The sequence below is a fragment of the Hemitrygon akajei genome, chromosome 32, assembly GCF_048418815.1.
Source record: "Hemitrygon akajei chromosome 32, sHemAka1.3, whole genome shotgun sequence".
In the NCBI taxonomy this organism is placed as follows: Eukaryota; Metazoa; Chordata; class Chondrichthyes; order Myliobatiformes; family Dasyatidae; genus Hemitrygon; species Hemitrygon akajei.
This window is the reverse complement of record NC_133155.1, coordinates 7,928,518-7,951,997: the sequence shown is the minus strand read 5'-3', so window position 1 is coordinate 7,951,997 and position 23,480 is coordinate 7,928,518. Positions and strand designations below refer to the sequence as shown.

At 40.7% G+C, this 23,480-nt stretch overlaps 1 protein-coding gene across 1 annotated transcript in view; it reads right to left on the bottom strand.

The window, feature by feature from the left end:
- pdia6 (protein disulfide isomerase family A, member 6) overlaps positions 1–18,809 on the bottom strand; it is a 28,489-nt gene extending 9,680 nt beyond the window's left edge. Inside the window, exons 1-10 of the mRNA XM_073034384.1 lie at positions 18,584–18,809; positions 16,922–17,060; positions 11,288–11,345; positions 10,567–10,693; positions 9,662–9,765; positions 7,103–7,233; positions 5,040–5,154; positions 4,465–4,608; positions 2,758–2,842; positions 1,667–1,739 (exon numbers count right to left, since the gene is read on the bottom strand). Of these exons, the coding sequence (XP_072890485.1) occupies positions 1,667–1,739; positions 2,758–2,842; positions 4,465–4,608; positions 5,040–5,154; positions 7,103–7,233; positions 9,662–9,765; positions 10,567–10,693; positions 11,288–11,345; positions 16,922–17,060; positions 18,584–18,626 (1,019 nt within the window). The 5' untranslated portion in view covers positions 18,627–18,809. The remainder of the gene's footprint in view (positions 1–1,666; positions 1,740–2,757; positions 2,843–4,464; positions 4,609–5,039; positions 5,155–7,102; positions 7,234–9,661; positions 9,766–10,566; positions 10,694–11,287; positions 11,346–16,921; positions 17,061–18,583) is intronic.
- Between the last annotated feature and the right edge of the window lie 4,671 nt (positions 18,810–23,480).

Genomic DNA, 23,480 nt, shown 5'->3' with positions numbered 1-23,480 from the left:
TTGCCAAATTGAGAGCAGATTTACGGTCAGAACCACTAGAGGATGCAGATAAAATGTTCTGATCGTAGATGGCTCTTGTTATAGGGATTATGATGGAAATCATGCAGGGTTCTCAGTAGTGCAGCAGGATCAGTCGAGCTATAAGATTATTAGGATGGAGTCCTGTCCCCAACCGTGTTCCGCCCAACTAGCGGAAATCAAAGCCCTGACAGCTGCGTGTGAAATGATGGAAGGTGAGAAAGTAGACATCTATACTGATTCGGCATATGCTCATGGAGTATGCCATTTGTTCGGGGCAGTGTGGAAACAGAGAGGGTTTAAAAAAAGTAGTGGAGATCTCATACAACATTGTCAGCGAATTCTAGACTTAATAAAAGCCATGATGAAACCTAAAGCATTGGCTATAGTAAAATGCCAGGCACATAAAAAGGGAATAACAAAGGGAAATCAAGCTGCGGACGAGGCAGCCAGAAAAGCGTCTGGGTGTACATCAGCTGTCATTGCCCCCCAGGAAAGCCTAGCTCCAGAACCCGTGGTAGAGGACCTAATTGAAATACAAGGTAAGGCAACTTTGGCAGAACAGACAATGTGGAGACGAAGGGGGGCCAAGCAGAACCCGGAAGGCTTGTGGAGCATGGAAGACGGTTTGTTGGTAGCGCCCACCCCTCTACTGACGATTCCGATTTCAGAAGCGCATGGGATTGACCATTGTGCAAAGGGGGGGGGGGAAGTGATAAAGAAAATAAAGGAGGATGGGGAGCATGGCTGACTAAAATGGCAGTAACTGTCAGTATTGTATTGTTGAGCTGTGCGCTTGTGCTGTGCTGTTTTCTTCCTTGTCTCAAGTCTCTTGTAGTGCGTGCTGCAACCAAACAATTTCCGATGCTCATGGCAATTACTGAAGCAAGCTTAGTGGAGAAAGAAACACCGAAAATGTATTGTTACAGCCTATAACACCTGCAGGATGAACAAGAGCAAAACGACAGTGTGGGAGTAGATTGTAAGGGCTTCTGAGTTTTTTTCCCTGTCTCAGGTACAAAGGGACAGGTTTTTGGCTCAGCAGCCCAGGGTAACAGGGAGAGAATACTTTGAGGTCTTGGCGCAGAAAATTATAGTTTAACCTGAGATTTGGGAATAAGTGCTTGAGTTTATTGAGGTTTTTGTGCACGGACTCTTAGTCTTCTTTCTCTGTGTGAGACCCTATGGGTCTCAAAGGGGGGATATATTGGAGTATAAAAGTTGCATTGTTTGCTGTGTAACCAAGATTATGTAGTCAGCTTTGAGTTTGCTATTTGCTATGCATGTATCCAATTTAGTAGGGGAATGAAATCTTAAGAATGTAGAAGATAATGGGGTATAATGAGAAGTAGCTAAGAGATGTAGACTAGAACATGATTACGTCAATGGGTAGAAATAATAGTGGCTGATGTACTTGTGATATGCAACTGTAGACCGATTGGATATGCTAATACAACTAAACCAGGAGATTGCTATAAAAAATGCTGTGTACAAGGATCGGTGGGCAATCGGCGATTAGCTCAATGACTGTCTCAGCTTTGATTTTGCAAATTAAAGTTTAATACTTCTTGAAGAATCTTCTGCGTCTCCTGGTCATTTGTGGGGCACGAGAAACCACGACAATAGCTGCCGCACAATTCAAACATACCCCCAGAACTTCTTCTTGTATTTGTTGCTCATAGCCTTCATTACATCCAAATAATCATTTCTCCCAGAAGCCCCTGTGAACAGATAAAACGAAAATTAGTCAAATAAAAAACAATTATTGGACTCAAACCTCGCAATGTTTTATAAAGGGTGAAAGGTTCTTTTTAAATGAATAGATGGATGATAAATGGTAGAGGTAAATAGTATTAAACAGATCTCAATATGATTTAAGGATAAACATTGGCTCCTATATCTGGCCAATTCCCTTGCTCTTTGAAAGTGCTATATAACAATTACAGCACAGAAACAGGCCATCTCGGCCCTTCTAGTCCATGCCAAACGCTTACTCTCACCTAGTCCCACTGACACGCACTCAGCCCATAACCCTCCATTCCTTTCCTGTTCATATACCTATCCAATTTTACTTTTTTGCTATGAAGTCTTAACTTTTCAAATGAATATTGGCACTTCAGCAGTTGCTCAATATGGAACCATCAAGCTAGTTTTTAAATGCTTAACGTGAAGACAAAATCTTCTGATACAGAGAACAGGGTGCTACTCACCAGTAATGTGTCCGCTTTAGCTGGCGCTCAAGTGCCTAAATCGCAATATGACAGAGCGACTAACCAGCTCTACTCTTTCCCCCCACCCTTCATGAAAGGTAGAATAAGTTAAAGACTTTATTCCTTGGAATGTAGAAGAGGAGGGGAGATTTAAAAGAGGTATACAAAATTATGAATGGTATAGACAGGATAAATGCAAGCAGGCTTTTTCCACTGAGGCTGGGTGGGACTACAACTAGTGGTCATCAGTTAAGGGTGAAAAGTTTAAGGGGAACATGAGGGAAAACTTCACTCAGAGGGTTGTGAGTGTGTGGAATGAGCTGCCAGCACAAGTGGTGCATGAGAGCTCAATTTCAACATTTAAAAGTTTGGATAGGTACACGGATGGTAGGGGTATGGAGGGCTATGGTCCCAGTGCAGGTCGATGGGAGTAGCCAGTTTAAATGGCTCAGCACATGGGCTGAAGGACATGTTTCTGAGCTGTACTTTTGCATGACTCCATGAACTAGTATAATTATGTCAAGCTCACCAGTGTCCAAGATGTGTGGCAATACAGCAACAATGCAGAGTTGATGGTCATCACATGTCTTCTTCAGTACATCCTCATTAGTAATCTATTTTAAAACAAGTAGAAAATTCACTGTTGCACATGAATTTATTTCAACATATTTTATTTCAACAATTTTATCCTCGCCTAACTTATGACTAGGAAATAATTGTGGAAAAAAAGGTAACACTTGCAAAATTGCTTGTTCCAAGAATATCTTGGTTGTTATTAATGGTGAATATAAAATTTCGTGACAAAAAGGAAGTGCTTTCGTCATCAAGGGCACCATGGTAACATAGCGGTTAGTACAACACTATTACAGCACAGGGTGCTCAAGAGTTCAATTCTGGCACCATCCCATAAGGAATCTCAGTACATCCTCCCCATGGAATGTGTGGGTTTTCCCTCCGGTGCGCCAGTTTCCTCCCACAGTGCAAAAGACTTGCTGGGTAGGTTAACTGGGTTTGTTGGGATAGCATAGCTCAAAAGGACCAGAAGGGCCCATTCTGTGCTGTATCACTAATTAATTCTGAGATCTAATTTCTACCAGTGCAATAAGTACTTGGACGAACAACACCTTATATTCCACCTGGGTAGCCTCCAACGTGATGGCATGAACACTGATTTCTTAAACTTCCAGTATTTGCCTATCCCCCCACCCCCCACCATTCCACATACCCATTTCCCCCTCTCACCCTATCTCCTACCTGTTCATCACCTCCATCTGCTGCTCCTCACCTTTTCTTTTTTCCATGGCCTTCTGTATTCTATCAGAATCCCCATTCTCCTGCCCTTTACCTCTTTCACCAAACAACTTCCCAGACTTTACTTCACCACCCGCCAGCTTCACCTGTCACCTTGTGTTTCTTCCTCCCCTCCCTCCACCTTCTTACCCGGTCTGCTCATCTTTTTTTCCTCCAGTCCTGATGAAGGGTCTCAGCCCGAAACATCGACTCTACTCTTTTCCATAGATGCTGCCGGGCCCGCTGAGTTCCTCCAGCATTTTGTGTGTCTTGCTTGGATTTCCAGCATCTGCAGATTTTCGCTTGTTTGTGGAAGTACTTAGATTACTTTTTTAAAAAAAGCATGTTTTGCTTAATGCACTGGAAATTGTTGACTCTTGCTGTCATTTTGCTTAGTTCTGCAATTTATCCAACTTTGGTTGTACCAGAAAGACAACCAAATTGAATTGATAAGCAAAATTCCACTTTCAATTTCAGGGCATGTTATTTCATCTTGTAGCCATGTCGTAACTCAAATTATTTAGCAGCACAAGCCTATAAAAATGAACATTAGCACTTTTGATCAGAGCCCTGCCTCTGGAGATAGTGTTTTTTTTTAAATTTGCTCTTCAAAAGAGTGAACAATTGCTGCCATTTTGTTCTGACCACTTAACTTTAACATTCAAGTTCGAAAAATATCTATTGTTCCTTCATATCCATTCTTAATTCAAGTCACAAACATGAGAAAGTCTGCTGATGCATGAAACCCAAAGCAACACACAGAATACGCTGGAGGAACTCAGTGCGTCAGGCAGCATCCATGGAAAAGAGCAACCAGTTGGCGCTTTGGGCCGAGACCTTCTTCAGGACTGAGAAGGAAAGGGGAAGATGCTAGATATTACCAATAGTGGATCAAGGTGAAAAGGTGCAAAGGATGGTTATACTTACTTTCCCATCCACTCCTTACCTCTTTCATTTCTGGAGCGGGGGCATTTTCAGCAAACAACTCAAGAGCGCGAGCAACAATATCACTTTTAGATCTTCCACCATCATAGTCAATAGGATTATCTTCATCTTTGTGAAATATTTTGATGGTGGGATATCCACGAATCTGCAGGCAGAAGTCAAAAGATTTTCCGCTGCATGGTATTTCTTACAAGTACTTATTGCTTTAGATTTAAGTCAACATGTTGAGCATAAATGATTAGAAAGCCATTTGAATTAGACATATTTATAGGAATTTACAAAGTCCACACATTTGTGCAAACTATAACACTAATGAAATTCGTGTATTCATGGGTATTAATGTATGGCTGAATGACAATTATACTTGAACTATGAATAATCATGAATATGAATAATACTAAATATGATTAATATGAATAATAACAAATAGCAGCTGGTTACTTATTTCCAATTACATAGTACATATATATGATATCAGTAGACATTTAAAAAAATTAAAACAATAAAATTTTAACACCCATAATTTTATTTCTAAGTGTATTACAGCTTGTAAACCCAAAGCTTCTAACCACTTACCCCATACCGACCAGCCAACGCCTGACTAGTTGTGGCATCCACTGCAGCCAATTTGACCTTTCCACCTGTCTGCTCTTTGACCTCAGTGGCTGCCTCTGCCCACTCTGGTTCTAACCTTAGAAATTCAAAATACATATTGTTAATTATTCACTAATATGCCATGAGCAGAATGGATATGCAAGGTAGTAATTCAAATAAGTAACATTGCATCAAATTTAAAATTAGTGATAAGGTGTTAATTATACCATTCAGTGAGCATCTTTCAGAAATTAACATACATCTATTTCATTGATGTACATTCAAAATTGACTAAATATGCACATGAAATATTGCACTCGTCCATTCCGCCTTCCACCCCATTTCACTTTCCCTTTATTCTTTTCTTTCTATCCTCTTTCTGCATCTCAAAACTTGTTTATCCAAGCTTTTCCCCAATTCTGATAAACAGATAATAATCCACAACAACACACACAATGTGCTGGAGAAATTCAGCAGGACAGGCAGCAACTATGGAAATGAATAAACAGACGATATTTTGGCCTGAGATCTTTTTTCAGGACTGAGAAAGGAAAGGGGAAGATGGGTTCTAAGTCCTGAAGAAGGGTCTCAGCCAGAAACATTGATTATCAATTCATTTCCACAGATACTACCCAACCTGCTGAGTTCCTCCAGCATTTTGTGTGTGTTGCTTTGGATTTCCAGCATCTGCAGACTTTCTCGTATCTATTAATCCAGCACATTGTTTCTCTCACAAAATGCCATCTGACCTCTTTAAATTTAAAAACTTAAAAATTATGGTGGCTGAACTTTGCCATGCCAGGTCGCTAACTGTTTTCAAAACAAAAACGATCTTTGATCCTGCAACACTTCCAACATTTCACCAATCGCTTTGAGTCAGTATATTGATTCTTTGTTGAAATCTAGTTTCATAGACACAAGTTGTTCTGTAGTAATTAACCTGTGGATATTTTTTGGGATAAAAATCTTGTATGAAGGTTGTTCAGTTGCAAGGAGGATTAAAAAGGCTACCTTCAATAGATTTACAAAATATTATGCAGAAATCAGTAACAACTTCTGAAGAATTTTGTCCAGCAATACTGTTGTCAACTGCAGATCTCCTCAGCAACTGGCACAGAACATCTGTGCAATCTTAGGATACATCCTAGGATGCGCTGGGATAATCAGTGAGGTAACCTGGGGTCATTGGGTGTTTCGGGTCTTTCAACATCAGACACTCGTGCCCATTCAGGGCTTGGCTTGTGTCCCAGCAGCACTGGTCCACAGGACATGCCTCTTGATCCACAGCCATCCGGAGACTCGCTCAGCAGCTTCTGGGACAGTCCTCACGGCTCTTTTCTTTGTAGTCCCCGTAATGCCAAGGAGTCAGTTCTACACAGTGAGCCGCCAATAAAGCCCCTACATGACTCACATCGTGCCCTCCACCCATCTCTGTTCTCCCAGCTCCTGGTATTTGGCTTTCTTATGCTCAACACCTCCTCAATCCTGTCTTCCCAAGGGACTAAATACAAAAAATTCCACAATAGTTTGACCTTGAAAATAATATGTAATGATGGAACAGTTGCCCATGTTATTAATAAAAGCCTCACATAAACTAAAATAATTAAATCTTAAAATATACAATTTACTGATTTCATTTTAATATCACCTTCAACCAACTCTAAATGATCAAAATTGACATGGCTTTAAGGTAAGGGGAGGGAAGTTCAAAGGGGATATTAGAGGAAGGTTTTTCACTCAAGAGTGGTTGGTGCGTGGAATGCACTGCCTGAGTCAGTGGTGGAGGCAGATACACTAGTGAAGTTTAAGAGACTATTGGACAGGTATATGGAGGAATTTAAAGTGGGGGGTTATATGGGAGGCAGGGTTTGAGGGTTGGCACAACATTGTGGGCCGAAGGGCCTGTAATGTGATGTACTATTCTATGTTCTAAAAACAAATCTAGCTCCTGAACTCAAATTCCATTAAATCTCACTGATTCAGTATTCAAAGCTGTGAGTACATTAAGTGCATTTCTTCCAAGTGTATTGTGGCTGTTGAGTTACCTCTTACAGTGCCCACACCATGGTGCATAGAACTCCACCATCCAAATGTCGCTGCTCCCGATCACATTTTCATCAAAGTTATCATCCGTCAATGTAATCACATCCTTTTTACCAGATTTACTATCACCGCTCTGTAACCAAAGAATAATTAAAACTGATAAATGCAAAAACTTGATATTGAGTGCTCTCTTTCACCCATTAGAGATGTTTATCCAGAGCCCTGTGTACACTGGGCGCTTAGTGTTGTCAGATCCCTCCCATCCATTCAACAATCTCTTTGACCCTCTACCATCAGGTAGAAGGTATTGTGGCATTAGGACAAGAACTGTTAGCTTCTTCTCCTAGGTCTTAAAACTACTGAACTCCCTACCAGCTACTACCCAGGTCTCATCTCACATGAAGCATCAGCAGCATTATATATACACAATTTACTTTTTAACCTTGTGTAAATGCAGATCATTATTTGTAGCAATATTATTTTGTGTGTTATGTGTGTGAGTTATATGCATTGTGTTGTGCACTTTGGTTCTGAGAAACATTCTCCCATTTGGCGGTAATCATGTTGAACGATAGTAAATTTGAATTTGAAAAACCTGGAGGGCTCAAAGGGACCATAAAATGCCTTTGGCAAGTAGGGAGAGAGCAAGGACGAAGAAAATTTATGCCTGAAACCAGAAGCTGACAAGGTACAGAGTGAGTACTTCATATCAGTATTCACCAAGAAGACAGACATGGAAGATAGGAAGATTTAATTGTGTGTATGGAGGGGTGATGTGGAAGAAAGGAGGTTTTCTGATATGCTGATACTCTATGACACCTTGATATCAAGGTGTCCATGTTGAGACTCCCGAAGAGCATTAAGGTGGTTAAGGCCCCTGGGCCTGATGGAATCTATCCCAGGTTATTGAGTGAGGCAAGAGATTGCCAGGACCTTGACAAAGATCTTTGTATTCACTTTCATTGCAGCTGAAGTCCTACAGGACTGGAGAAAAGCCAATTGTCTCTTTAAGAACAATAGACAAACCAGGAATTATAGAACATTGGGCTTTTCATCAATTGCAAGAAAATTGTTAAAGGTTTTTAGGTATAGAATTTACTTTCTTCTGCAGACTTACTAGGGATAGTTATCATGGAGGCCACATCTCACAAACTTGGAGCTTCCCGACTCTCCCCCCGCTCCCCCCGGGAAGTGATGAAGATGATTACTGAGGCTAGGGCAATGGATTTCATATCCATGGACTTTACTAAAACTTTTGACAAAGTCCTTCATGTTGGGCTGATCCATGGAGACCTGAAATCAAAACTGGCTCATCAAGAGATGAGTAGTAGTGATCGGATTCGATTCCAACTGGAGGTCTATAACCAGATATGTTCAAGGATCAGCATCAGTACCAATATATGGATAAAATTATAGGTATTCTGATTAGAAAGTCTGTAGAAGATATAAATCGGTAGTCGATGACAGCGAGGAAGCTCGTCAAAGGATTCATCAAGATACAGATCAGTTTCATCTGGACAAGTGAGATGCACTTTGGTAGGTGAAACGTAACTGAGAAGTATCCAGTAAACAGCAAGACCATAAAGAGCATTGATCTATAGAGGGGTCTTTGTGTGCAGGTTCATAGTGCTCTGGAAGTGATAGCGTGGTAAAGGCAGAATACTGTTTGCTATGCTTGCCTTCATTGGGTGAATATATAGATCAGGAAGTCACTTTGTAGCCATGCAAAACTTTGTATGCTACTTTTAGAGTATTGTGTGCAGTTCTGTTTCAGTTAACAAAACGTTTAAGTCAGAACATTTTCCAGTTTCTTTTGTGACATTGTATATCTTAAGATTAAAATTCACACCAGACACAGCATTTTTTTGCAAATAGTAATTGCTCAAAATATTTTTATTAGTTTCATCCAAATCCACAAGTTTCTATACTGATATGGTACCAAAACTCAATTATGATTGATTAATACACTCATCCACCAAGACAATTACTTTATATTTAATTGCAAAAGATCATTCTCCCCCTTTCATGCCACATTATTTTGAAAATACCTGGAGAAGGAACAGGGTATAAAACACAAATATGTATTGCATCTTCTCAGTGAAGGACTAAGCTTTCTTGCATGACCAAGAGGGGGTTATTTTTGTTACTGTAAATGCCCTATTAACAATCTATTCCTATAGCTACTGCCCCTAACCTGCTAGATACTCTTTTATTCATTAGCATCTTCCCACTTCTCTACAATTTTAATCTTTCTCTATCCTTGTTCTGTCAAAGGGTTTTTGACCTGAAGCAAAACAAATTTCAACAGAAGTTGATTTGCATGTGTTTATTGCTTGTGTAGGGCAACTGCATGCATGACACTGATGCTCATTCTATAGTTATCACAGCACTACATCTGCCCTGCCTCTCAAAATACATTATCACCTGGCATGCCAAATCAAACAAACAATGCTTGTCAATTGGTCCACTGATAGTTGATAGACCAGGTCATATTTGTATTGGTCTAGCTACTAGTTTTCAATTTCTATCTTGCGACCATTTCTAAGAGTGAAAGGTTTTACCTTTTTGCCAGAACTTGAGCCACTCTTGCCTCCGAGTCTATCCCGGACAATTGACCTCAAAGTGTTAAGTGCTGCATCAGTGATACCTTGGGCAGACCTAGCACCTGCACATAATGAGAGTATACGAAAAAAAAGATATTCTTAGATCTGAAATTCCAGTTCACCAAAGGGATTTTAATTTTATGCCTCTGTAATATCTTTTGCAAATTTCCCACTGACTAAATCACAGAAAATGTCAAATCAATTATACTCATCAAATCACTTTAAAAAAGACATTAAAATTAACATTTGATTTTTTATTATAAACTATTTACTTTGGTTATATCTGTAAATTTTACAGTAAAGGTGGACTATTCAACAGAGAAGTACATCCACAAACTCATTTCTGCATCATTTTATTGACAATAGGATTTTGCTTCAATCTTTCCATATGCAGACAACCCCTCAGATTCTGACAGGATTCCATTCCTGCTAACTTTTTGTAATCTAAACTGTTCATAGATCAAAAATGAATGAAAACAGGGAGAGGTTCACAGAACAGCTTTGATGGGATAGTGACCAGATACTGAAAAAAGGCCTCACTAGTTCAGTGAACAATGGACAACCCCCACCCCAGTCTGACTGGTGGGGTTGAGGGTGCCCTTAAGGGAGAAAAGCCATGCAGAAATGCCCCATGCCAACCCAGAGCAACTAACAAGTCCATTTTCATCCATAGTGCTGGTCTCCCAAGTAGCTGCTGGTATGTGTGGTCCTACATCGTATGTTCAATTTCAAAGTTCAAAGAAACTTTATTATCAAAGTATGTACATGTTACCATATACCACACTGAGATTTGTTTTCTTGCAGACAGTTACAGGGAAAATACATAGAATCTATGACAACTAGGGGACTTCCCCATGACTTACCATTATAATCATCAGGTTTGTTTTTGTTTAGTCCAAAGATCTTTATTGTTGGAAATCCTTGAACACCATACTGCCCACCGAGAGACTGATGCTTGTCTGCATCTACTCCTCCAACTTTTACTATTCCCTGCAGTAAAGCAAAGATATCTTTTCTTTTTCCACTCCCCATTATGGATACAGTTAAAAATCCAAACTGCAGTGCAAAAAAGATCCTTACTTAAAGTACACATCATTTGCAAGTACATGATGAGCTAATCAGGAGAAAAACACAGCTTTGTGTCAATGAATGACAAAATATAATAAATCTCAGTAAGCACCACAATATGATGGTCACAACACAACAGCATACTGAATCAATTTTATTTCATCTCCCGAGCTGCAACACATTCTCCTGATACTCATCGAGTGAATGGAGTACAGAAGAAATAAACTAGAGCATTCACAAATACTTAATATTTAGCACAGTACTAGGACTCATGTACGATCTTAGAGGCAGTAATTGGGGATAGAAAATAAGCTTACTTTAGCAAAGTCAAGCTAAAGCTACTCAAATTTATTAACTTCTAATGTTGAATTATATGTACAATTACTCAAAAAAGTCAAATATGCAGTGTTGTTTTTTAAAGAAAGATAAAATAGCATTTATCTTTAATTAGAAAAACTCAGCGAGAAGTATTTTATATAAAGAATAAAATAAGTAAAGTTGAATTAAAAATATAACCTTCAAGGCTGATGCAGCTTTTTTCCACTCTGGGGCCAAACTCTGACAATGCCCGCACCTGAAAAAGAGAGTAGTCTTTAAGAATTTTGTTACATACATACAGATGCAGAATATACAGGTACTACAATATTCAAAAAGGACACCTAAACGCAACATCCGAGGACTTTCTGACACAATTTGAATGTATCCATCCTAATGTATAAAGGTTGACACACTTTTGACAGAAGAGATGTTCAGAAAAAATTAATATGAACTTACTGCATTCTTTATCCTGTACATTTTCCAGCAGCTATGTACCAGTAGGAATAACTATATTTAGCTTTTGGTTTGAATGTTCCGAGTATACATCAGCAGTTCCTACACACATCCAAGTGAAACAAGGCCCAGAACATCCAATACAGCAGCCCCTCAGAGCTGTGTACTAAGTCCCCTCCTTTACTCCCTGTATACCCATGACTGTGTCGCCACCCACAGCTGCAATCTAATTAAATTTGCTGACAACACTACATTGATTGGCCTAATCTTAAACAATAATGAGGTGGCCTACAGGGAAGAAGTAATCTCTCTGACACAGTGATGTCAAGAAAACAACCTCTCCCTCAATGTCGCAAAAACAAAGAAGCTGGTGGTGGATTACAGGAGGAATGGAGATTGGGCTAACCCCTATTGACATCAATGGATCTGGGTTTGAGAGAGTAAACAGCTTTACGTTCCTCAGCATACACATCACCGAGGACCTCATATGCTCTGTGCACACCAGCTGTGTGGGGAAAAAGGCACAACAGCACCTCTCACCTCAGACAGTTGAGAAGTTTGGTATGAGCCCCCAAATACGAAGAACTTTCTACAGAGACACAATTGAAAGCATCCTGACTGGCTGCATCACTGCCTGGTATTGGAACTGCACCTCCCTTAATCACAGGACTCTGCAGAGTGGCGCGGACAGCCCAGCGCATCTGTAGTTGTAAACTTCCCATGATTCAGGACGTTCACAAAGACAGGTGTGTGAAATGGGTCTGTAGGATCATTGGGGACCCGAGTGACCCCAATCACAATCTATTCCAGCTGCTACCATCCAGGAAATGGCATAAAAGCCAGGACCAACAGGCTCGGATAGCTTCTTGCACCAGGCCATCAGACTGATTAACTCACACTGATGCGAGTGTATTTCTATGTTACATTGACTGCTCCATTTATCATAAATTACTATGATTGCACATTTAGACTGAGACGTAACATAAAGATTTTTACTCCTCATGTATGTGAAGGATGTAAGAAATAAAGTCAATTCAAATTCAACATCGACAAGTCTTGAATTTACCAAGTTTTGTCACAATGAATCAATTTCCTTTGGCACATGGAGTCCAATAAATGGAGTGGGATCTTGTTCAGATTCACTAACACTAAAGCAGAGGTATTAAGTGGGAAAGTGATGAAAGCTAATACTAGATCAGTCAATCCTACCGAACAGAACAGTTTTGATGATACCTATTCTCCTAAAATAATCACAGGCTTGAGCAGATTTCTGTATGCTCTTCATTGTATGTAACCCTTACACCAGGGGTTCCCAACCTTTTTTATGCCATGGATTCCTACTATTAACCAAGGGGTCCGTGGGTCCCATTAGACCCAAGCTCATAAACATCACATAAATCCTTTGCAGATCAAATGTGGAAGTACAAGATCTGCAGATATTCATCCTCCACGATAAAAACCACATGGCCAGCAATGATGAACATCCTAGTAAAAACTTATTCCGTGTAAACAAAGTATCTGAAGTATTCCCTCTGTCATTAAGATGTTAAATATACATGAGCATTAATGAAATGACAGGAATTATGAATAATAGGCCTTCTAAAGAGCACAGTGGCTTGTTAAAGTGAAAATAGTTTTAACAAACTATAAATTTGCATAAAAGCATACAGTGGCTGCAGACAAGACTACAGATGCAGCTACTACAGCAAAAAACAATATGCTGGAAGAATTCAGTGGGTGAAGAAGCCATCGATGAGAGGAAAAGTATTGTCAACATTTCAGGTTAAACACTGCATTAAATAAAATACAATTATCCGAGAGACAGCACAAAATAGGCCCTTCCAGCTGTGCCGACCAGCAATCCTAAATTTAATCCTAGCCTAATCATGGGACAATTTACAATGACCAATTAACCTACCAACCAGTAGGTCTTTAGACTGCGGGAGGAAACCGGAGCAACCAGAGGAAACCCACACATTCCACAGTACAGACTCCTTAGAGATCATCAGAATTGAACTCCAACACCTTGAGTTATAATAACCTCACACTAACCACTCTGCTACTGTGGTGTTGCTACATCTAGAATTAGTGTGAACAATCTATTTCTGATTAAAAAATATTAACTAACAAGTATAATGTCTTTTTTTTTAAAGTTCCACATAGATCAAGATCATTGAGAACACATACTGAAACGAGGCTTGTAGAAAACAGGGCAAAAAATGAACTGGGCTTTAAGGTGATCAAAACATACACAGAAGTTGCAGTAACAGTGAAAGTTGGGTCAGGGTGAATGATGTTTTGCTATGATGAAAACAACCAGCCTTACTTCAAGAATGAAAATAATGCTGACATTGCTTCAGCTCAAACTGGTGACCAATAATAAGAGTATTGATTGAAAGGATAGTGAGCTTGTGGCAAGATAGAGGCTTTAGTCTTCAAAATGTAAGACTACAACCAAATCAAGAAAAGAATAGCAGATTGGCAATGGCAATAACTAAAGCAATCCGCTGTCCACCTGCAGAAGGTATTGGGACTTCCTGAAAGTCATGAGGAACAAAATTCAGAAAGTTTTACCCTCACAGATCCATGAGACAAATTTGTCTTTTACACTAATACTTGACAGACAAGGATGAGAGATCTTATAAACACATACAAAATTAAGGGATAAGATAGAGGCAGGAAAGTTGTTTCCACTGGTAGTTGAGACTAGAACTAGGAGACATAGCCTCAGATTCGGGGGAGTAAATTTAGGATGGAGATGAGGAGGAACTGCTTTTCCCAAAATGTGGTTAAATATATTTAAGACAAGGACGGATAGATTTTTGCATATTAGGAGAATTAAGGGTTATGGGAAAAGGCAGATTAGGTGGAGATGAGACCATGGTCGGATCAACCATGATCTTATTGAATGGCGGAGCAGGTTTGATGAGCCAGATGGCCTACTCCTGCTCCTATTTCTTATGAACTTTTGACATCGCAATATTTTCATTTGTCAGTATGCATCACAATTTAAGCAACGATAGTTATCTGTATCTCATTTGCTCTTTTGATGCCATCTTTACATTAAACAAGTATTGCACGGTGCATCAATTTGGTAGTTTCCTCCCATTCTCAATTTACCCTGGTGTAGTAACTTTTTTTTTGTACAGCACCTTTCATACATTAAGATGCAGGCTCAAGGTGCTTTACAAAGACTGTAAAGATAAATAAATATAGTCATAAAAGTGCAAGACAAAAGACAAACATTACATAGAATAAAATGTAATTGAACATAGTGAATTATGTATAAATAATCAACATCAACAGACATTAAGTAATCCTATAAATAGGCCACATTAAAAAAGTAGTTATTTTAAAAGTGTTTCAATGTGTTCCACGGTACTAGTCTGGTGTATTCCACCCCCCCCCCCCCGGTGTGGTGGGGGGGGGGGGGGTTTGACTTTCTTGTTGCCATTTGCACAATTTACTTTTTTTGCATGGGGGGGGTTGATCTTGTTGCCATTTGCGCAATTTTTCTTTTGCGTGCGGGGGGCTTGACGTTCTTTGAATGGGTTCCATGCATTTCTTTGTTTCGTGGTTGTCTGTGGAGAAGATGAATCTCAGGGTTGTAAACTGCATACATACTTTGATAATAAAAGTCTTCTCTGAACCCTTGTTTCTAGGAACACTACACAAACCAGTATTCATGGATCTAAGACTATGATTAAGGATGTAAGGGGATAGACATCTCAATATGTATGGAGAAGCTAGATTATTCAGAGCCTTATATACAATTAAGAGTATTTTAAAATTGATCCTAAAGGACACAGGCAGCCAGTGTAATGATGTCAAAGCTGATGAAATATGATCAGATTTTCTTTCTTTGGTTAAGATTCTTGCTCATGCATTTTGTACAAACTGCAGGCGATTTATTATCGTTCTTAGGCAGCCCTGGAAAGAGTGCATTGCAGCTGTCTAATAGGCTGAAAACAAAAGCACTTATCAATTTTTCTGCATCTGGAGATATTATAGGAAATCAACTCTTGCAATGTTCCTTAAAATGAAAGAATGCAGTTTTAATAATACGGTTAATGTGTGCTTTGAAATTTAGCTCCAAATCAATAATAATGACTAAATTCTTTACTTCTGGCTTGATTTAGATATTCCTTTTAGTTGTTCTCTTGCCTCTCCAAATGGATTAACTTCACTGATGCCACAGTTTCAGGCGGAACACCTTTCACATCCTATTAAAATATTAAGTTTGTTCTTATAATAACAAGCATGTTTCCTAGGTTTAAATGTTATTATACAGCTAAAATTTTAATCTCTTCATACAATTTTTAATGCAGCATTTCTGGGTTTTTGTAAAATGCAGCTGATGGCCTGACATGAAGAAATTTGGAACATCTTAAAGCCAACATTTTAAAATAGGTAACTATAAAGACAACTTAGAAAAAAATGTGTGGCTCATTTAAAAAGGCATTTTATTTGGAAAAAAAAAATCAATGTCAAGTAGACTTGTATCGAGGGGCAGAGTGAAGTGATGATGGTGCTAAACAGCGACTCCTTTGCTTGCATCTCCACTTCTATCTTTGATATCTTTATTTTCTTTTTCCAGGTTCTTTTGAAGACCCTGACCTGGAGTTACACTGTGATTTTGGTTCTTTGCAGGAATGGGACCTGCTCTCAGAGCCTCACGATCGGCCGCTTTTTGATATCCCAAGGACATGGCCTGGAAGACTAGCATGCCTTCAGGGTACCGGATTTTCGTGGCTCTGGAGATGGTCTGATTCTAGGCTAGTGCCCCTGACTGAGGCGTAGTGGAAAAACACAGAACATCGGAAACAGCAGGTTAGCTGCCATGAGCTGTGTGTCCGGAGACCTAAGCTCTAGGGCGGACTCTCTGGGCGCAGAGCTCGGAAAAAGCGACGCAACAGACTTTTAACATTACAAATCAGTGAGTTGTTTGTTTTGTCTCCCCTCTCACTGTTAAATGAGGACCCCTCCTTTTGCTTTATTAGGGAGAGAGCGAGCCTGTGGTATGCCGAATTACCGGGTAAACCAGTAATCTTTGGGGTACCGCAAGTCTGTGTCTTTATTGATGCTTTGCTGCACGCTTGAGTGCTCAGCGGAGGGCGCCGATGCTTTTTTGCTGGTGGGGAGGACTCTGCTATTCTAACGTTTAGCTGTCATTCTTTAGGGCACTCCTCTGTTTTCATGGATGTTTGCAAAGAAAAAGAATGTATATTGTATCCATTTCTCTGGAGTTAAATGCACCTATTGAACTAAAATCCAAACAGATGGATTAACAATGGAATTACATAACTGAACTGCAAGCAATGAACCTCGCCCATCCAGTTGCAGCAAAACCCAGTTGTTAAGTCTGTTTTCTGAACTCACCATGGTGCATAGAACTCCACCAGCCACAGTTCATCGCTTTGAATAACTTCCCTATTGAAGTTACTTGGGGATAATTCCACAACATCATCACTTGCTGAGTAAAGAGCACTGACAGTGACTAACAACGTGCCGAAGACACCTGCAAAGGAAAATGGAATTTGCATAACTGAAATAAAAACCCTGTTCACTTCAAATGTTGGCGGTCAGAGTTAATTTTAATTCTCGCACACATACACAAAATAAAAACATTTGCAACGGCTGACCGAGTGCTTGAAATACCTCAAGTCAGACAAGACCTATGGAGAGAGTTAACATTTTCCCCCATTGATCTAAAATATTAAATCTATCCAGATGCTGCATTTCTAACATTCTTTGTTTGAACCCATGGCATTCAGGGGTAAAAATAAATAGTTTAAGGGGGAATCCAAGTCATGGACTGTGGTTTTTGATGGACTCCAATTCAAGGTCTCTTTGGGAGATTTTGCTATTGCTTGCATGACAGGGGTCAGTGCTTCTGTCGGCAAGCTGGGGGGGGGGAGAGAAGAGGGTCAATGCTTCTGCATGTGGGAGGGGGCTTTGTAATTCTGATGTTTCTATCATTGTATTCTATAGGGTTCATGTTTCGTGGCTGTCTGTGAAGAGTAGGAATGTCAGGTTGTATACTGTATACATTCTCTGATTTGAATTCCAATCCCCCCCCCCCCCCACACACACAGAATCTGAAACGTGCTACTCGAAGAGACAGAGAGATACACTCACAACACTCAAGGAGCATCTGGGCAAGCATTTTAATCACCGAGGCATGGAAGACTCTAAATTTGTACACATGGTTTTTCTAGATGAACGCAATGGTCTGTGTGGACTTAACGGGCCAGAGAATCTGTTTCCGTACCATGTAACCAGTTTTTAAATTCAGATTTCAAATAACTACAACATTTCCCCTTTGGATTACTGTACCAACTTTGCAAGAACACTGCTTTTGCTTTGCAAGTCACTGAACTGATGGCACACCTACAGCAGATTCTGGAGTACAGAAGGAAGTAGCTGTATTCAAATCTACAACTAATTACCAGATACTCTGTCTTTACAAATATTTAAAAAAAATCACCAGTTAAGAACGTACTTCATTAGAAATTGGTTTCAAAGCCACACAATATTGTACAAACAATACTGCCCTGATTTCTACTCAAACTGCCCACAATTTCAGGAAACTAAATCATTGTCACCTCCTTCAACTGAACACAAAATTATGCAACGTACAACCAAAATATATAAATTATAAACACAAGAGAAAGTCTACAGATGCTGGAAATCCAAAGTAAGACACACACACTTGCTGGAGGAACTCAGCAAGTCAGGCAGCATCTATGGAAATGAACCGATAGCCAACGGTTCGGGCCGGGAGCTTTCTTCAGGACTCAAATATTTACTACTAGCCGGTTTTAACAGATCCGATCATTGGTAGCTTAGTGTTTTGAAGGATTTACAAATAGCGAAAAGAGGGGATTTCTCTGTCAGTGTTCACAATACCCTAGGGGCCAAGATACTGCAGGGAGGACGCTTATACCCATAATTATTTATCGCGATGCGTGGGGAAATCATTACTGTTTAAAGGCTCTGAGGGGTTTCAAACGGGGCCAATGGGCCAGCACACACACTCACCAATCACACTCAACACCTCTGCCTTTTCGCCGGTGGTTCTCATGTTAACAGCCGCAGCCGTGCGTCGCCTTCACTGAGCTGAGGGAGGAAGCCCTGCGGTCTCAACGCCAACCGCGTGTCCGAGGCCGTGTCCGCTCCACTCCGGCGCCGACACTCGGCTTCCCTCCGCCGCAGGACGAGATCACCCCCCGGCCCCGACCCGACCCGTACCGTGGCCGCCACCGATTGGCTGCTTCCCGCCTGGTGACCTCAAGCCGAGTTCAGAGATCGAGGCAGCCAATCAGGAGACGGACACGTGTCAACTGCTGCGGGTGCCGCGACCATGTGGGGCCGAGCGGCGCAGCCGCAGACTCGCCGCCGAGTGCACGGGATTTGTGCTCTTTCAGGGAGCGGTCTCCCATTTAATATTTATTTGTATATCACGCCTAGTATATTGCATCTCCTTTCATCACCCTACCAGAATACACAATTACTCAGCGGAAAGCTGTTTTCCTTGTTTATTTCTTTGTCAATCTTTTCAACTCGTCCTCTGCTCCTGAATATTTCTACCCACTGGGAGCAGCACCTCCCAATTTACTTTGAATACTTATATCAAATCTCTTTCTTAACCTGTTGTCCTCACATTTCTATCCACTGGGAACAGCACCTCCCAATTTATTTTAAATTCTTATATCAAATCTCTTTCTTAATTCGTCTTCTATTCCTGAACATTTCTACCCACTGGGAACAACACCTCCCAATTTACTTTGAATACTTATATCAAATCTCTTTCTTAACCTGTTGTCCTCACATTTCTATCCACTGGGAACAGCACCTCCCAATTTATTTTAAATTCTTATATCAAATCTCTTTCTTAATTCGTCTTCTATTCCTGAACATTTCTACCCACTGGGAACAACACCTCCCTATTTACATTGAATACTGATAGCAAATCTTTTTCTTAACTCGTCCTCTATTCCTGAACATTTTACCCACTGGGAACAGCATCTCCCTATTTAAATACTTATGTCAAATCTCATTCTTAACTCGTTGTCCTCACATTTCTACCCACTGGGAGCAGCACCTCCCAATTTACTTTGAATACTTATATTAAATCTCTTTCTTAACCTGTTGTCCTCACATTTCTACCCACTGGGAACAGCACCTCCCTATTTACTTTGAATTCTTATATTAAATCTCTTTCTTAACTCACTGTCCTTTATTCCTGATCATTTCTACCCACTGGGAACAGCACCTCCCTATTTACATTGAATACTGATAGCAAATCTTTTTCTTAACTCGTCCTCTAATCGTGAACATTTTACCCACTGGGAACAGCACCTCCCTATTTAAATATTTATGTCAAATCTCATTCTTAACTCGTTGTCCTCACATTTCTACCCACTGGGAGCAGCACCTCCCTATTTACATTGAATACTGATATCAAATCTTTTTCTTAACTCGTCCTCTATTCCTGAACATTTCTACCCACTGGGAACAGCACCTCCCAATTTACTTCGAATACTTCTACCAAATCGGAATCAGGGTTAAATCACCGTTATATGTCGTGAAATGTGCTAACTTTGCAGCAACAGTACAATGCAACACCTGATATAAATATAGGGAAAAAAACAATTACTGTAGCCATATATGTCCATTAACTAGTTAAAATAAGTAGTGCAAAAACTAAAAATAGTGAGGCAGTGTTCATAGACAATAGACAATAGGTGCAGAAGTAGACCATTTGGCCCTTCGAGCCTGCACCGCCATTTTGAGATCATGGCTGATCAATTCCTATCAATACCCGGTTCCTGCCTTGTCCCCATATCCCTTGATTCCCCTATCCATAAGATACCTATCTAGCTCCTTCTTGAAAGCACCCAGAGAATTGGCCTCCACTACCTTCCGAGGCAGTGCATTCCAGACCCCCACAACTCTCTGGGAGAAGTTGTTTTTCCTTAACTCTGTCCTAAATGACATACCTCTTATTCTCAAACCATGCCCTCTGGTACTGGACTCTCCCAGCATCTGGAACATATTTCCTGCCTCTATCTTGTCCAATCCCTTAATAATCTTATATGCTTCAATTAGATCCCCTCTCAATCTCCTTAATTCCAGCGTGTACAAGCCCAGTCTCTCTAACCTCTCTGCGTAAGACAGTCCAAACATCTCAGGAATTAACCTCGTGAATCTACGCTGCACTTCCTCTACAGCCAGGATGTCCTTCCTTAACCCTGGAGACCAAAACTGTACACAATACTCCAGGTGTGGTCTCACCAGGGCTCTGTACAAATGCAAGAGGATTTCCTTGCTCTTGTACTCAATTCCCTTTGTAATCAAGGCCAACATTCCATTAGCCTTCTTCACTGCCTGCTGCACTTGCTCATTCACCTTCAGTGATTGATGAACAAGGACTCCTAGATCTCTTTGTATTACTCCCTTACCTAACTCTATACCGTTCAGATAATAACCTGCCTTCCTGTTCTTACTCCCAAAGTGGATAACCTCACACTTATTCACATTAAACGCCATCTGCCAAGTATCTGCCCACTCACCCAGCCTATCCAAGTCACCCTGAATTCTCCTAACATCCTCATCACATGTCACACTGCCACCCAGCTTAGTATCATCAGCAAATTTGCTGATGTTATTTTCTATGCCTTCATCCAAATCGTTAACGTAAATGGTAAACAGCTGTGGTCCCAATACCGAGCCCTGTGGCACCCCACTAGTCACCACCTGCCATTCCGAGAAACACCCATTCACTGCTACCCTTTGCTTTCTATCTGCCAACCAGTTTTCTATCCCATGTCAATGCCTTCCCCCCGATGCCCTGAGCTTTGATTTTACCCACCAATCTTCTATGTGGGACCTTATCAAATGCCTTCTGAAAATCGAGGTACACTACATCCACTGGATCTCCCCCATCTAACTTCCTGGTTACATCCTCAAAAAACTCCAACAGATTAGTCAAGCATGATTTACCCTTGGTAAATCCATGCTGGCTCGGCCCAATCCTATCACTGCTAACTAGATATGCCACTATTTCATCCTTAATAATGAACTCTAGCATCTTTCCCACCACCGATGTCAGGCTGACAGGTCGATAGTTCTCTGTTTTCTCCCTCCCTCCTTTCTTAAAAAGTGGGATAACATTAGCCATTCTCCAATCCTCAGGGACTGATCCTGAATCTAAGGAACATTGGAAAATGATTACCAATGCATCTGCAATTTCCAGGGCCACCTCCTTTAGTACCCTAGGGTGCAGACCATCTGGACCTGGGGATTTGTCAGCCTTCAGTCCCATCAGTCTTCTCATCACCGTTTCCTTCCGAATGTCAATCTGTTTCATTTCCTCTGTTACCCTATGTCCTTGGCCCATCCATACATCTGGGAGATTGCTTGTGTCTTCCTTAGTGAAAACAGATCTAAAGTACTCATTAAATTCTTCTGCCATTTCTCTGTTTCCCATAACAATTTCACCCAATTCATTCTTCAAGGGCCCAACATTGTTCTTAACTATCTTCTTTCTCTTCACATACCTAAAATAGCTTTTGCTATCTTCCTTTATATTCCTGGCTAGCTTGCGTTCGTACCTCATTTTTTTCTCCCCGTATTGTCTTTTTAGTTAAGTTCTGTTGTTCCTTAAAAACTTCCCAATCATCTGTCCTCCCACTCACCTTAGCTCTGTCATATTTCCTTTTTTTTAATGCTATGCAGTCTCTGACTTCCTTTGTCAACCACTGAGGCCCCTTTCCCCCCCTTTGAATCCTTCCTTCTCTGGGGGACGAACTGATTTTGCACCTTGTGCATTATTCCCAAGAATACCTGCCATTGCTGTTCCACTGTCTTTTCTGCTAGGCTATCCGTCCAGTTCAATGTCCATTCAGAAATCTGATGGCAGAGGGGAAGATGCTGTTCCTGATTCATTGAGTGTGTATTCACGTTTCTGTACCTCCTTCCTGATGGTAACAATGAGAAGAGGGCTTGTCCTGGATGATGGGAGTTCTTAATGATGGACGCACCTCTCTGAGGTACCACTCCTTGGGGCAAGTTGTCTTAGATACTACAGAGGCTAGTACCCATGATGGAGCTGGCTAATTTTACCACTCTCTGCACTTTGATCCTATGCAGTAGCCACCCCCCCCCCCCCCCCACCGTACCAGACACTGATGCAGCCAGTCAGAATGCTCTCCACAGTACATCTGTAGAAGTTTTTGCATGTTTTAGGTGACCAAACAAATCTCCTCAAACTCCTAATGAAGTATAGCCAGTGTCTTTCTTTCTTTGTAGCTGCATCGATAAGTTAGGACCAGGTAAGATCCTCAGAGATACTGACACTCAGGAACTTGAAATTGCTCACCCTTTCCACTTCTGATTCCTGATGAAGACTGGTGTGTATTCCCTCATCTTGCCCTTTCATAAGTCTATGATCAGCACTGTAGTTACTGACATTGAGTGCAAGGATTAAAAAGTGCAAAAAACAGAAATACTGTATATTTTTTAAAATGAGGTAGCGTCCAAGGATTCAATGTCCATTTAGGAATCGGATGGCAGAGGGGAAGAAGCCACCCGCAAATCACTGAGCGTGTGTATTTGGGCTTCTGGACCTCCTACCTGGTGGTAACAGTGAGACAAGGAAAAACTGGTATATCTCGCTCCTGTACGCCTCTCATCTCCATCTCTTTCTTAACTTGTTATCCTCTGCTCCTGAACCTTTCTAGCACTGGGAACAACCCCTCCCTATTTATGTTCAATACTTCTATCAAATCTCTTTGCAATCTTTGTGGAGATACTGGCTTTGGAGCTTGAAAACACAAAACGCAAGAGAAACTCAGGAGTTCAGGCAATATTGCAGAACAGACTCAATGGGCCAAGTGGTCTAATTCTGCTCCTATGTTTATGATCTGTGGAAGGA